This window comes from Lichenostomus cassidix, chromosome 25, assembly GCF_008360975.1.
Source record: "Lichenostomus cassidix isolate B80296 chromosome 25, HeHo_3.0, whole genome shotgun sequence".
NCBI lineage: Eukaryota > Metazoa > Chordata > Aves > Passeriformes > Meliphagidae > Lichenostomus > Lichenostomus cassidix.
In genome coordinates, this window is record NC_139505.1 from 1,181,753 (window position 1) to 1,196,599 (window position 14,847).

A 14,847-nucleotide genomic window follows, 5' to 3' on the forward strand; every position below is an offset into this window, starting at 1 on the left:
GGCGAATGGCATGCGCCGCGCATGCGCAGTTGGCGCGCGGCGCTTGGGCGCGAAGCGCGAGGCGGCGGTTGAGGGCGAGCCCCGCCCCTGTGCTTGCGCACGGCCCGCGGCAGAGCCCGCTGAGGGCGAGGGCGGGAAAGGGCGCCCCGGGCGTGAGGGTGAGCGGGTGTGCGGGGACGGGGTTTCGCTCCTTCAGCTCCCTCCACCTCACGTTCTCCTTCAGTTCTCACTCGATTCTCCCTCAACTTGCCCTGACCGCCGCGGTTTTGCTGCCCCCTGTCCCTCGCTACTCAGCAGTACTCTGTCTTCACGCCTTCGTCCGCCGCTTGCCTCAGTTTCCCTCGAGGAGGCAGGTGGTGTTTTCTGGGCTGACACTGCTGAACAGCAGCTCCTTCCTCCCAGCGGGGCCGAGCTCAGCCGCGTGCGGCGATCGGGGTGGGGAGGTTTATGGAGGGTTTGCTGAGGGGAGGCTTGGTGCCCTCCATGATCCAGAGCCAACTTGCATCTTGGGAAGGGTGTTTTCCGTGGCCTCAGGCGTGGGTGCATTTGGTATTTCTGAGCTGGGAGGAAGGCTTGTGTGGAGTCGGGCTCAGGGTGGTGAGGGTTCTCTTTCTCCCGTACTCATTTAAATTACAGATGGAAACAACCCAAGCCTGGGGGTGTTGGAAATGTGGGGAGCCTTTTCTTAAGGTCCCTTGAAAATCCTGTAGGTTGGGTGCCAGTTAGCAATGAGAAGCATTGCCTTTGGAGGCTCATATTTCACATAAGTACAGATATAAATATTCTAATTACTGTATCCTGCAGCCTCAGGGGAGGCCTGTGCTGCTCTGAAAATCAAGAATCTGATACTGGGGATGCTTAGACTAACTGTCCTGCTCTGTTTCCTGAAAATTACAGGTTTGTTTGAGCTGGTGAATGTGCAGGAGTTGTTTGTGAATCCAGGGAATGCCCTGTGGAAGTTGGAGAGCTGCAGGCTGGCCTTGTTGCCCTTCTCCTCACCAGGTGTTAATGCAGGTGTTCCACTGACAGGCACAAGAGTGTCTGCAGAATGGCAACTGCTCAGAAGCAAAGGAATTCTGTGGTACGGTTTTGTTGTGTATTTTCAGCACAGTAATGAGGAAAATGGGGGAGTTTTGACTGAAATAGGACACCCAGGTGCTCTGTGATATTTCTTCACTTGAAAGTTACAGGCTAATTCAGTCTTTTGGTTAATGAATAAAGAATATATAGAAAGAAAATGTAGAAAAATAGTCTGAACTTTGTTGTGGTGCACTTGGTAGATACCAGCAATGTCCTATAAATGTAATAACACCAAGTGTTAAGAATACGCTTAACTCTATGAATCACAAAAGTAATCTTTTTCACTTAAATTAAAATGAAGTCATTGGACAGGACTGAAGCCTGTACAGGTCTGTTGCCGTGGGTACACTTTAATTGAATTCTTTCTGTGATTTTCAGAGTGCAGTTGTATTTCCTAAGAAAATAGCCACAGAGCAGCAATCCCTGATGCTGGTGAAGAGGCTCCTGGCAGTGGCAGTGTCCTGCATCACCTACCTGAGGGGAATCTTTCCTGAAAGTGCCTATGGAACAAGATACATGGATGGTAATGGGCTGTTTCCATGATAATTTGCAAAATCTGTTGTCTTTGGGTTGTTTTTGAAGCCACTTGGTCTTTTTAATGAATGGAAACCATTTCAGTGCATGTAATGGAAACTTCACTAATGCATTAATTAAATTTTGTTATTGCTGCTGCTAACTCAGCAATTAAAACTCTGCTTATACCTGTCAGTAATGTTAATTTTGGTTCATGATATGCACTTTTAGGGAATGAACTTGACTTTTCCTTGCACCTTGTCCTAAGTAAATATGTTTTGATTTTGTTTTGTTTTTTGAGATATCTGTGTCAAAATTCTGCGGGAAGACAAAAACTGTCCTGGCTCTACCCAGCTGGTGAAATGGTAGGTTGATTCCAGCACACAGGTAACACTTTGCTAGCTCAAATATTCCTTCCTGCTTGTTTGGACATCTGAAGGAAAAAGTTCTCTCTGAGAGGGAGCAGCCTAAAGCCTTTGTTGTAGATGTGACAGTTGTGTTTCCAGAAAGGTTTTCCTCTCAGGGCTTAGGAGAGCACAAATTTCTGTTTATATATAAAAATATAAAATACTTTTATATTTCATTCCTCTAGGTGCTTTTGGGTGCTCAAGGTTGCACAGAAATGCAAAAATCTAACCAGTAGTTCCTCTCTAGTTGATCAGGAGGCCCAATGCTGCTGTTTTGCATCTGAAATTTAAAGATTTTGCTCACAGACTTTGAGAAGAGGTGTGACTGTCAGGCTTCTTGGTCAAGGGCAGAGTTGTGCCAATGATAATCTGCCTGCTTGAGCACTCCCACAACTGAGTGACTGTGTCACCTGGGACTGCAGCTGTTGATTCTGTTTTCTTTCTTCTCACAGTAACTGTGAGGTTTATTCCTGGTGCTCTCCTTGCTGTTTAGAAATCAGTGTTTAAGGCTTTTGCCTTAGTTACATATTCCTATATATTGTTACCTCCATAAAGGCTATTTCCCCACTTTTTCCCACTTTTCCCCCGTGTACAAGGTGTGGGAATGTTGCTTCTTTCATCCCACGGCAGTGAGGGCTGAGAATTGATGTAAAAGGTGGGATCAGCCACGTGCTGTCACAAAGTGGGTGGGAGGGAAAAGCTTCCTCTGCTGTAACCTGGAATTTCTTAATGGACCTTAATGGGTGAGGAAATGGAGAGGCTGAGTGCAGTTCACCTTTCCCTCACAGGGAGGGCAGTTCAGGCAGCCTGTGGAGGGTGACAAGGACAAGCTCCCTGGTTTTGTGGGAAGGGGTGTGGTACCTGTTGGGAGCTCACAGGGGAGTGGCCTTTCTTGCCCCAGCATCACTTACACACCAATTTTCATTTGTTGACTCAATTTGAAAGGAAGGTCAGAAAAAAATTAGGGTAAGTTTTGGTTCTCTATTTGACTGTTGTTTGGGTGTTATATATAAAGGAAATGGCAACGTCTAAATAAAGGTAATAACTCCTTTGTGCTTCAGCAGTGTTGCTGTTCAGCTGAATTACTGATTTATGTTGAAATCATGGAGTGGTTTGGGTTGGAAGGCACTTTAAAGCTAACCTTCTTCCAACCCCCTGCCATGGACAGGGACACCTTCAGCTAGACCAAGTTGCTCCCCTGATTAATGAATAGATATGTTGGAAGATGTTGGAAGTATTGCAATATGTTTTTACTGATAAATGATTTTACCTACAGATTATATTCTTAACTTTTCTTCCAAGAGGTTGGGATGATTTGGTGTTACGAAGACAGACATTGCTTGTATTGCTGCTAATAAGAAAGAATGGTGGAATAAGTATTACTTATTGCTCTAATACAATAAGAATAAACATAAGAGGTTCATTTTTGGTGCCATTTGATTTAGTGAGAAGAAAGTGAAAATTAGTAGTAGATGGCCAAAATCTTATTTGGTTTTTGCAGGATGCTGGGATGCTATGATGCCTTGCAGAAGAAATATGTAAGTCCTCCAGTCTCATTTAATTGTATTGAAACGTTTGTTTAAGCCCATTATCTACCAGTGTAGTTATAGGACTGCTCAGGGAGTAGCTAAGTCAGTTAGCTGCAGTGTGGGATGCACAGGCATTTCTGCATAAAATTCTTGTAAACAGCAGCACTGAAGCCAGGAATCTGTAGGTGTTTTCTGCACTCGAGTCCTCTCCTCAAAAGGAGTGAAGAGGTTTTTCTTCCAAAAGGCCTTAGTTGTCTGTGTTGGATTCCAGAGCTAGAGAAACAAAGCAGCTTGGGGAGCAGAAATGGGCTATGAAATATATTTAATGATCTTTTTCTTTCTCTATTTATGTTCCTGACAGCTGAGACAGATTGTGCTAGCAGTGAGTATCTCTGAAAAGTAGGGACACTTTTTTAAGGGACATTCTTTGAGGGATGTGCAGTTCTCATTCTGATTACTCTCTTTACTTCAAAAATACAGGTCTATACCCAGCCAGAAGATCCTCAGGTAAATCTGCTGGAATTATTATCATCAGGGTGACTGATGATAATATGGATATTAGTGAAATGTGTGTACAAGCAGGAATACTTAACATGCACTTTTTTTTTCCTTTTCTTTTTTAAGGAACATGTTAAAATATAAAGTGTAAAAGTCACTGCAGTGAGTGGGAATTGGCATGTGTGGAATTGCATTTGAGTATCAAGTGTGAGGTTTTTCTCAGGCTGGTGCAAGGAACCAAAACGTCATTGCAGAGTGAGATGTCCATAAAGATGCCTCATCCTAACTCTGCCTAACAAATTTATGGAACATTTGTGGAAAACACAAAACCCACTGGGAGTCACCCCACCTATTCTGTGTGTGAAACATTTTCATTGCACTTAAAACTGGAATATTTCATGCTAAAAACTTAAGCTGTTTTTTCAAAATACTTTATCATGGTGCTTCCTGGAAAAGAGTAATAATTTTTATTAGCTGACAGGTATATATGTTATTACTGTTAATCATTAGAGGATTAGAAACCTGTATTCCATGCGAGTTGTTGGGCTGTAGTTATTTTCTTTAAAGGTTAATAGATTACTGACCAGAGCTGCAGCAGGAGTGTGTTTGGCACTTGGTCAGTTTAATAATTACTGGCTTTGTTTGCAGACAGTCACGGAGTGTTACCACTTCAAGTTCAAGTACACCCACAATGGACCACTCCTGGATTTTGGCAGGTATGTCTGCTCCATGGTGTTACAATCCCTTTGCACACCCCTGAATGTCAGAACTTTGGATTTGATCTGTTTGTTTGCTTTTAAAATTCTGGATCTTAAGACTGATTTATCAGCATACACTGCTAGCTTAGACTTGCTAAAATACAATTAATAATTTGTTCTGATGATGCTCGTAATTTTAATATCCACTCAGAAGATGATGCTTAATGCCAGTCTGATGCTCTGTGAGCAGGATCTTTGAGCTATTCCATGTATGGAGGGTGAAGCTTAATACCAGATTTACTTATCTGGGGATAGTGAATGTTTCATGGAATTCCTCATTTAGCAAAAAGGATAGAAAATACCTGGAAACCACAACAGGAATGTAAACTTTATTAAGGAAAGCAGAGGTGTTGTGATATGTGGTTCAGTCATGACTGGGATTCCCATTGCTGAGATCAGCTTACTGTCAGGACACTGGGCATCATCCCCAGCCATGGGGAAACAACCCCTGGGTTGAAACTGGCAGAGGGCAGGTTTGGATTAGATGTAAAGAGGAAATTCTTCCCCGTGAGGGTGGTGAAGCTCTGGCACAGGTTGCCCAGAGAAGCTGTGTCGCTGTTGAGCCGCTAGCAGAGAAGAAACCCGGATTCTCAGCGTGGCATAGAAAAGAGAGCTTTATTATTTTGAATCCAACTTATATAGACTTTTCAGAGGTCACCCAGATTGGTCAGTCAGAAACCTCCCCCTAGGCCTGATTGGCCAGGCCTGAATTGTCCAAATCTCGAGACACTGTTCTAACAACATCCAAACTTTATCTTTGTTTATAAAACACAGAAGAAAGTTCTCATGGGAAAGACCTGTGCTAGCCACAAAGCTGTTGCTGCCCCTGAATCCCTGGCAGTGTCCAAGGCCAGGTTGGACAGGGCTTGGAGCAACCTGGGATAGTGGAAATGTCCCTGCCCTGGTAGGGGTGGGCTGGGATGAGCTTTATGTTCCCTTCCCACCTAAATGATTGGTGATTCTATGAAGCTGCCCTAGCCATTTCATCTCTTCAGAATTCTTCTGTTTGTTGTTCAGTTTTTACACTTTTTCGGCCAAGCCACAGCTCCACTTCCCCTGTGCCAGTTTGGCAAACTCAAGGAGAAATTCAGGGGCTTTTAATGAGCTTGGGGAGAAACACTGACCCCACCAGTTCACCCACTCAACTCCCAAAACTGTCTAAAATGAAGGCCCTGCTCAGCTCTCCATGTGCTGAGATCAGGGCACTTCTGGCAGCAGCTGTGGGCAGTGACACCCTGTGCTCCTGATGGAGCTTCAGGGACACATTGCTGCTCCCCATGTCCTCTTCCATCATAGGGATTTACTGCTCAGTCCCAGTTACAGGGAAATGGCTTATTTTAAGGCAGGTAATTGAAATGTAGTTGGTTCATACCTAACAAGCTCCTCCTAGCTTCCCTCCTGCATAAACTGCTTATTAAATTACAAGAGCAAAGGCTGCAGTGCTGCAGACCCTTGGGCTGGGTTTGGTTCCTTGCCTGTGAAAGGGTTTGTAACAAACTTTGCTGGGAGGGGATGTCATTCTTGGCCACACCAGGTTGTCTTAGTGGAACAGCAAAAATTCCTGTCAGATTAATTAGAAAATAGGTGTGAAGCTACTTCTCTGGCCCCAGCCTGCCAGGAAATAGCCAGCTGGAGAGGGCGGAGAGGTTTGAATCCATCACAGCTCAGGGAATGCTTCCAAAAGACAGGGACACCCAAGGAAGTAATTCAGGTGCCTCAGCTGATGGCTGGGAGGAGCAGGGGAGCAGAGGGAGAAGTTTTAGTGTTGAGGTGGGATTTGGGTCAGCTGCTGGTGGAATGGGAACATGGAAATGTAGGAGCAGGATGCCAAGAATCACTTGGGCATGAAGTTCATTATCATTACCCCTTTGTGTCCAAGTCAATTGTGTGACTTTAATTAAAGGAAAGCAAGTAGGTAAGACTTCACAGAAGTGGGGCTTTCACAACTACCTACATTTTTCTTTCTTTCAGCTTGGGTATTTAAGCACTGTGTGATGTAGGACAGAGCAGTTGGTGCCAGGTGCTGATCCCCAACCCTCTCATGATGTCCCTGGCTCAGGGTTTGATCTCCCAAGGGGCAGAGAACCTGCAGATTCACTTAGGCAGGGTTAGGAATTGCAGTGCTTGTGATCTCAGACCTCAGGCAGTAAATGGGATGTTTCTCATGTTCATAGGCTGTTCAAAGTTGTGTCTCAATATTAGAGACAGCTTACTCTGTATGTAAAAAACAATCTGACCACTCTGTCTATTTCTAGCACGGATAAGAAGTCAGAGGACACGATCACCTGTGCAGACACCAAGAAAGCCAGCATCCTCCTCATCCGCAAGATCTACGTCCTGATGCAGAACCTGAGCCCTCTGCCCAACGATGTCTGCCTCACCATGAAACTCCTATATTATGATGAAGGTGCATTGCCATGTTACCTTGATTTATCAGCTGTGTTCAGACACTGGAAAGCAATCCAAAGGAATATTTCAGTGTGTAATCTTTGTGGTTGCTGGGACTTGTTAAATGAGGTTACCCCACATGATGCTCTTTCTCATGACAGTTTTTAAGCTCCTAGGGGATGGGATGTGATCTCACTGCAACACAATCCTGGCACTGACTTCATTGGCTTTGGGTCTGTTTTAAAACAGTTGGATTTTCCCAGAGTATGTTGGGCTGTAACACAGTTTGCCAGCCTAGTTCTAGTTGGATGACTGTCCAAAAGTCTGGCTCTGCTTTCAGAGTGTGTTACTGCATTACAATGACAAATCAGAGCATCTATTTTCTCTCTCTGTATCTACAAACACTTCCAAAGAGCTTTAACTTGGCTTTGCCTGTTGTGTAAAGAGAAAACTTCATTTACTACAAATTGAATATTGATTGCTTCCCTCCCCACACAGTTTTTCTGCAGTATTTAAAGGGAACAAGAGTTAAAATTAGTTTTACAAGAACACGTTTCATTCTAACACATGTAATGAATTCTCTCTGCAGTTACACCCCCTGATTACCAACCTCCAGGGTTCAGGGAGGCCAAGTATGCAGGGATGATATTTAATGATGAGCCCATGTACCTGAATGTGGGGGAAGTGCCAACACCTTTTCACATGCTCAAACTGAAAATTACAACTGAGAAACAGCGCATGGAAAATGTTGATAAGAACATCCTAAAGCAGGGAGAGATTGCTGAGCCTCTGCAGGTGTGTGGGGTGAGCAGAGATGATCCAGAAGAAGAAAGTCAGGACGTGAATGTAAGAGCACAGACTTTGTTTTATGTAGCTTTTTGCATTTTTTTGTGGTGGATCATCTAGAAAAAGTATTGTTTCACTGCAATAATTGTTTCACACCAATAAAATGCCTCTGCCTCCAGATATGTTTAAGCAGGACAATACGTCCTCAATACATTTTTGCCCTAATTTTACTGCTCCAGTTTGCAGCCTGTCACTGTTGAAGCAGTGCCTCTGCACAAGGAGCAGCAGGGTGAGCAGCAGAGGCAGCTCATGTCATGGGGACAGTGCCATGTGTTCCAGCACAGGGCCCAGATGAAACCTCTCTTCATCCCATGGCACAATCAGTTACTCCAGTACAGTTTATACCATGAAAAATCCATCTAATAAATCTGGCCTTAATCATCTGAGTAGAAACCTTCTTCCTTGTCTGCAGTGAGTGACAGACCTGTTTCTTAATCTAGGAAGATCCTGTCTTGGATAATAAAGTGGAAGATAAGAATCACATGAATATTGCAGAAGCTCAAGGTAACATTTGTATATATTTTTCAAGTCTTTAAGTTGTACTTCTTGCCTGATGTGACTAAAAAAACCCCTCAGTTCTCTATTCAAATTTACATTATTTTCTTCACATATATGACTGTGCCTTTATTTTCTGTCAGGACTTCATTCTGTGAAGTACTTGGTTACCCAATGTGTGTTTTCATTTTAGTGTTCAAAAATTCTGATCTCCTGTTCCATTTTATCAGATAAGCTAAACTGAATGGGGTTTATATTTAGAAATAAATTTTGTTTGATGTTTCTTTTATGATTCTTACCAACATTTACTTATTTAGTTAGTTTAGTTAGATTTTACTAATATTGACTTTCCACTTAAAGCTTGAAGAGGTCTTGCATTCTTGAGCTCATTATTGCAGACCTGGGAAGCAAAATTCTCTGTGCAAAGCAAACGATTCAGGTGTGGTTTTGTTTCAATCTCAGCTGTTTGGGCTCTATCCTCAGAGCTTCAGTGCAGCAGAAATCCCACTTTTAGCCACCTTTCCCCCTACAGTAGCCCAGGATCTCACTATGCTTTAATGTTTTAATAGCCCATGTGAAACACCTCCAAAGGGAGTTGCTCATGGCTGTGGTTTGCTGCTCCTGATACAATCAGGAAATTCACCAGAATGTGTTTTGTTTTATGAATGATTCTATGTTTGTCCATGCTGCTTCCTGTTTTAGTGCCTTTTCCAGCTGCCTGTGCTCTGGGGACAGTCAGAGCACTGCTCCCCTTTTCCTGTGTACTGGAGCATTTGGATGATAATTGCAAGTGAACTTTTTTGCCATCACAGAATAGAATCCCAGAATGGGTTGGGTTAGGAGGGCTCTTAAAGCCCGTCCAGTTCCACCCTCTGCCGTGAGCAGGGACAGCTTCCATTATCCCAGGTTGCTCCAACCTGGCCTTACATACTTCCAGGGATTCAGGGGCAGCCACAGCTGCTCTGGGCACCCTGTGCCAGGGCCTCACCACCCTCACAGGCAAAAATTTCTTCCTAACATCTAATCCACCCTGCCCTCTTTCAGGGTGAAGCCATTCCCCCAGGGTGAAGCCATTCTCCCAAGTCCTGTCCCTCCAGGCCCTTGTCCAAAGTCCCTCTCCAGCTCTCTTGGAGCCCCTTTAGGCACTGGAAGGGGCTCTGAGGTCTCCTTGGAGCCTTCTTCAGGCTGAGCAATCCCAATTCCCTCAGCCTTTTCTTGTAGGAGAACTTTAATAGGTACAAGTTCTAGGAAAGTATTTTTGTTGGTATGACTCACAGAAAAATGAGTTTCCTCAAGTGTTTTTCCTAACAGTAAATAAAATTTGTCAGTAAATAACTAACTGTCCTGACTCCCCAGTCTGGCCACAGCTGCCTTCAGAAACATGCCCTGGCAGCTCCCCACTGCTGTGCTTTTTAATCAGAGCTCCAAGATGTGGACCCAGACTGCCTCCAACTCAAACCATGAGACACCACATTGTCCTCAGGGATCGCAGGACTTTCTTTTTCAGATTTTAGATAAACTAGGAAAAGCAGGGGATGGTTTGTTTTCACATTTCCCAGTTTAGCCCAGGGGCCTGAAGACTGAACTTTGCTGCCAAACAAACTGAAAAAGGAATTGCCTCTTGTTGATCTGCTTCTCTTGGAGGGACTGTATGGAAGCATCCAGACAATCTGGAACCCATTTGCTGTGCAGAAAGCATTTCGAATGTTGGGTTTGGGGTTTTTTGAGAAGTATCATGTGCAGCCTTGCCAAACCAGCTGCCATTTCCATGCTGCTCAAAAATAATTGTGGAAATGTGTAGAAAACAGTGTGTGTAGATAAACATTTTTACCTTGACAGTGCTAGTAGGCTGCAGAACTGGAATTACCACATAAAGTTGTGTCTGGTTCTTTTAAAAAGTCACAAAAGTTCCAAACCCCTGCAAAAATCCAGCAAATGGCTTGTCTCAGGGAGCTGGCAAATATTTTATTTACAGGAACCATGAGACACAGGGAAACACATTTGTCACCCTGAAATTCTTCTGTTGTTTCCACAGCTGATGCACAGGCACCCTTCACCATTCCATGCTTTTCTCTGTATCCTAGAAAAACAGCATGAATTAGAAACAGCAACCAAACTGTCTGGAACTGCCTGTTCCCCCTTGGGGGCTGTTCCTGCAGCTGCAGGCAGTGACAGGGGCTCTGCAGCTGGAATTGCTGGTTGGGCTGGGGCACAGACAGGAGCTGCTGGGGCTAGTGGGTTCAGGAGGGACAGGAGGGACAGGAGGGACAGCTGGGCTACAGTAACCCCAGAGGGCCTTTGCCCTGTCCTGCAGTGCAAAACAGGCTCCTGAGGCTTTGGGCTTGGAATCAAATCCCACTGCAGTCAAGCCTTCAGCAGGGCAGTGTGTAACAGAGCTGGGGGTGAAGCTCACTCTTGCAGAGGGTAAACCTGTGATGTGAGCTGGAGGCTGGGATAGGAAATGAGTTAAAGCATAAGCAGAGTGCTTGGTGGAGGGAAGGACATGCTGGACACAGCTGGAAACACCTGCTCCCAGCAGTTAGAAAGTGTGCCCTGGGGCAGAGCTGGTGTTTGCTGTGGTTTGTTGGTTGTGTTATTAACAATTAACAGCTGTTGTTAACAGATTTATTTAACTCTTCACCTCTTTCCATCTTTCAGAAAAAAATTCAACTTGTGAGGAGGAAGCTGCAGGGATGCAGACTCCACGTGTTTCTAATCCTCAGGTATGAAATTGCTTTGTCATATTCAACTTCTACTAGAGCTCCTGTGAAGCTTCTTCCCTCCTTTGAGTGATTCATGGATAATCTGCTAAAACCTTATTTCCCACAGTCACTATTTTCAGCAACAACATTCCTTTACATTTTACTTTCTGGTGTTTTCCAGAACTTCTCTGAAGCACTGGCAAAAGGCTGTTTGTCTGTAATTCAGCTCTCAAACCAAATAGATGCTGTGACTGTTACTAAGTGAAAAGGGGAATTTAATTTCCTTGTTCATAAACTACATAATAGGAATTTCACTGCTAATTCTGACAGACCAAGGCTTGTTTAAAAGTTGATTAAAACTTAAAATTCAAGCTTATAACTCAGGTTATATTCCCTGCATGTAGAAATTGGTGGCATTTATACGTGGAGGACTGCTTCACACAGGTCCTTAAGATTTCTTAAAACAGGATAGCTGCAGGTAAGTGTGAGTGATTTACTGTATAAAGCCAGCAGATGCTTCTCTCTGCCAGGGCCCTCCAGCACACCCAGTTGTAAATGCTGTGACTTCCATGGGTTATAACCATTTAAATACTCCTATATTTCAATTTTGGCTCAGGCACTGCAGAGAACAGTGAATGCCCCAGCACTGAGCCCTGCTGTGGTCTCCAGTATGTGTTTTTTGCTGCTGTCACAAGGCAAAATCTATTTTCTGATTTCAGGTTGATCAGTTGACTCATAAAACATCTGAACTGATTGTGTCAGAGAGCAGGACAAGAAGTGGAAAGATATTCCAAAGCTGCATTGTTAGTATCAGTTTTTCTTTAGTTCTGTTTATTTCTATTCCAAACACTGAATAAAACTCAGAGCTTGAATGCATTTCCTATTGACAGAATGAAATTCTCATCACTTCCTAAATTCCCATTAGATTCAACAGTGTCAAAAAGAATTCTGTCCCAAAAAGTTAGAAGCTGATTCCATGCAGGTAACACAGGTTGAGAGAGATTCTTTGGTTTTAGTTGCTGTCCTGTTGGGAATGCATTTAACCAAATTTCCTGCTGGTTTGATCCATCAGCCATGGAAAATGTGCCAGCAGAGATCCCCAGCACAGTTCCCCAAGTGCTTCCTTGTGATTCTACTTGGGAAGCACTGGGCCAAAATTAGAACCTCACCTCTGTGACTCCTCTGTTCCAAGAAAAATCCCTTTTATTTGCTTCATCAGGTCAGTCTGGCAGGCAGTGCTGCTTGTGGGGAGCTAAATCCTTCCCACCTTGTATGGCTGGAGCAGAGGTTGTGTCCAGAGTGGAATTTGACCTTTGGGGATGGCTTTGGGGCTCCCCTGTTTGTGCTGCTCCTTGAGCTGGGCAGCTGCAGCTCAGTGAGGCTTTGGGGGCCAGCAGCAGGTCTCAACATCTCCAACTTGAAAATGCTCAGAGTTGTGGGGAGATCCTGCTCCAAAACCTGTGGGGTGAATTCTTCTCTCTTCTTTTATGCAAAAAATTGTTCCCTGTGAGGGTGGTGATGGAATTCCCAGAGAAGCTGTGGCTGCTTCACCCCTGGCAGTGTCCAAGGCCAGGCTGGATGGGGCTTGGAGCAACCTGGGATAGTGCAGATGTCACTGCCCAGGGCAGGGGTGGGACTGGATGACCTCTAAGGTTCCTCCCTGCTTCTTCCCAGTCATATTCAGTGTTTTTTCTTACTCTGTGATGTGACAGAAAAGAACATTGTTCTGTTTTCTCACTGTCCCTGTGTCCTTTTCAATGAACTTAATGAATTTAATAATCTAAACAAAACACAGTTGCTTTAAATAATCAAAAGCACAACAGAGCTAAAGGTTCATTGCCATCTTTTCATATGTGTGAGACTCACAGCTGCTGGGGTTGAGCTCAGGGGAGGTCTGTGGGTGCTCAGCAGCCTCTCCAGGGTGCAGAGCCCTCCTGGTGCTCCTGCCTCTTCCTGGGGCTGCACCTTGGCCCTGGCTGCTCCTGGAATGGAACTGTGCAGGGGAACAGCCAACATTACCTTGGAATCATTGAATGGTGTGGGTTGGGAGGAACCTTAAAGCTCACCCAGTACCATGGCAGGGACATTTCTACTATCCCAGATTGCTCCAAGTCCTGTCTGACCTGGCCTTGGACACTTGCAGAGATCCTGGGGCAGCCACAGCTGTGCCAGAGCCTCCCCACCCTCACAGGGAAGAATTGCTCCCACCTATCCAACCTCAATTTCCCCTCTTTCAGTCTGAAAAGACTCCTTGTCCTGTGCTGCAGTTCCTGATGGACACAGCTCCTTGATGCAGCTGTGACAGCAGGAATACATCCCAGCTGCAATACATCCCAGCCCTCCTTCAGCTGGTCAGTTCTGCCAGGAAATAGTATCCAGATGTTCCTGTAGGCCCAGCACATCTGGGTAGGGACTGGGTTGAGGCTCAGGATGTGTCACACGTCTGTCCTGCTCGGGGTGGGCTGTGCCCTGTTCTGACACCACAGAGCACCTGTAATTCCATGAATTGGTTTTCCTTGGCAGGTTCACCCGGCTGAGCTCTCCTCCAGCCAGGATGTGCTGCCCAAAAGGAGGAAGCTCAGCGAGCCCAAGGAGCAGTTTTAGCCACCCACCTGTCCGGAGTTCTCCTCACCACTTCCATTTGGTTGTTCCATGTGTCTGTTGGGTTTTAAGGATCTGTTCTGCTCCATTAGCAGTCCCACAGGAGTGTTTTAAGGAATGAAAATGTCAGGAAGCCCAGCTGAAGAACTGAGGACTCATTTTGTACAGGAGGTCATGGGCAGGACCAGAAATCCTCGGATTTGAGAATCTGGGGGTTGATTCCAGTTCAGGACACATCCAGGTCCTGATGATGACGGAGCAAATTCATTCCAACAGCACAAGGTTTCACCAGTTCCTTTGGGCTGTGGATCCAAGCCGAGGAACTTCTCCAGAACCTGCCTGCCACACAACCCCTGCAGTTTTGGGGTGATTTCCAGAGCTTCCCAGAGGGCTGGGTGTCCGTTACAGGGTGTTACAGTTTTGGGGTTACAGTTTTTTTGCTTTTTCTACCTCGACAGTTGGAGGAGTTGGATACTTTGCATTTCTTCCAGACCAAAGGCACCATACTCAGGTGAAAAACAAGCCCTCTTCATGCCTTGAATTCCAGATTCTGTGCCAGAATGCAGGAATTTCTGATGCCATGGATCTGTGCCACTACAAAGAGCCATGGCAGCATCTGTTCCAAGGTGTGAGAGTATTGGGAGAACCTGGATGTCCTTAAAACGATTTATGGCAGAGGTTGGACGCTGTGCCAGCTCCTCCTTCCAGCAACAAACCGTTAATTTCCCGGCTCCCGTGAGGCAATGGGAGTGAAGCCGTTCCCCCGGCGCGGGCGGGGACAGCTGAACATTTCTTGACGGCTTTGACTTTTAAATTAAGAATGTCTGTTCATCATTCCTCTATTAAACAGCGTTCACCCTTGGCTGCGTGTTCCTTTACCGGCCGGACGGGAGGGGGACGGGGCTGGGATGGGCCGGGAGCAGGGAGAGCACGGGAACGGGACTGGAGCGGCAAAGGGACAGGGACAGGACGGGACGAGCAGAGACGGGAGTGGGAACGGGATAGGACAGGAGAGGGAACGGGACTGGAG

The 14,847-nt window shown here is 45.4% G+C and overlaps 1 protein-coding gene across 4 annotated transcripts; it reads left to right on the plus strand.

The window, feature by feature from the left end:
• Positions 1 to 44: 44 nt before the first annotated feature.
• On the plus strand, positions 45 to 14,679 carry HORMAD1 (HORMA domain containing 1). Of its 4 annotated transcripts, none has more exons than XM_085082248.1 (13): positions 45 to 168; positions 1,030 to 1,081; positions 1,459 to 1,603; positions 1,895 to 1,958; positions 3,502 to 3,538; positions 4,010 to 4,036; positions 4,676 to 4,743; positions 7,041 to 7,192; positions 7,763 to 8,019; positions 8,460 to 8,523; positions 11,173 to 11,237; positions 11,936 to 12,019; positions 13,740 to 14,679. In XM_085082248.1, exons 2-13 carry the CDS (start codon positions 1,049 to 1,051, stop codon positions 13,818 to 13,820), a joined length of 1,077 nt encoding a protein of 358 aa, XP_084938374.1. In that variant the 5' UTR covers positions 45 to 168; positions 1,030 to 1,048; the 3' UTR covers positions 13,821 to 14,679. The 4 variants fall into 4 exon arrangements, 3 of the variants coding, with proteins under 3 accessions (XP_084938374.1, XP_084938376.1, XP_084938375.1); XR_014856478.1 differs by lacking the exon at positions 45 to 168 and adding an exon at positions 11,621 to 11,694 and having other exon boundaries at positions 869 to 1,081; positions 13,740 to 13,760; XM_085082250.1 differs by lacking the exons at positions 45 to 168; positions 11,936 to 12,019 and having other exon boundaries at positions 869 to 1,081.
• The last annotated feature ends 168 nt before the right edge of the window (positions 14,680 to 14,847 follow it).

What these genes read in the sequence shown, in the direction of transcription:
- HORMAD1 (XM_085082248.1), top strand. Translation starts at nt 1,049, where the DNA reads ATGGCAACTGCTCAGAAGCAAAGGAATTCTGTG. An exon ending in TCTACCCAGCTGGTGAAATG is followed by an intron (nt 1,959 to 3,501) that starts GTAGGTTGATTC and finishes TGGTTTTTGCAG; the next exon opens with GATGCTGGGATGCTATGATG. An exon ending in ATGCCTTGCAGAAGAAATAT is followed by an intron (nt 3,539 to 4,009) that starts GTAAGTCCTCCA and finishes TCAAAAATACAG; the next exon opens with GTCTATACCCAGCCAGAAGA.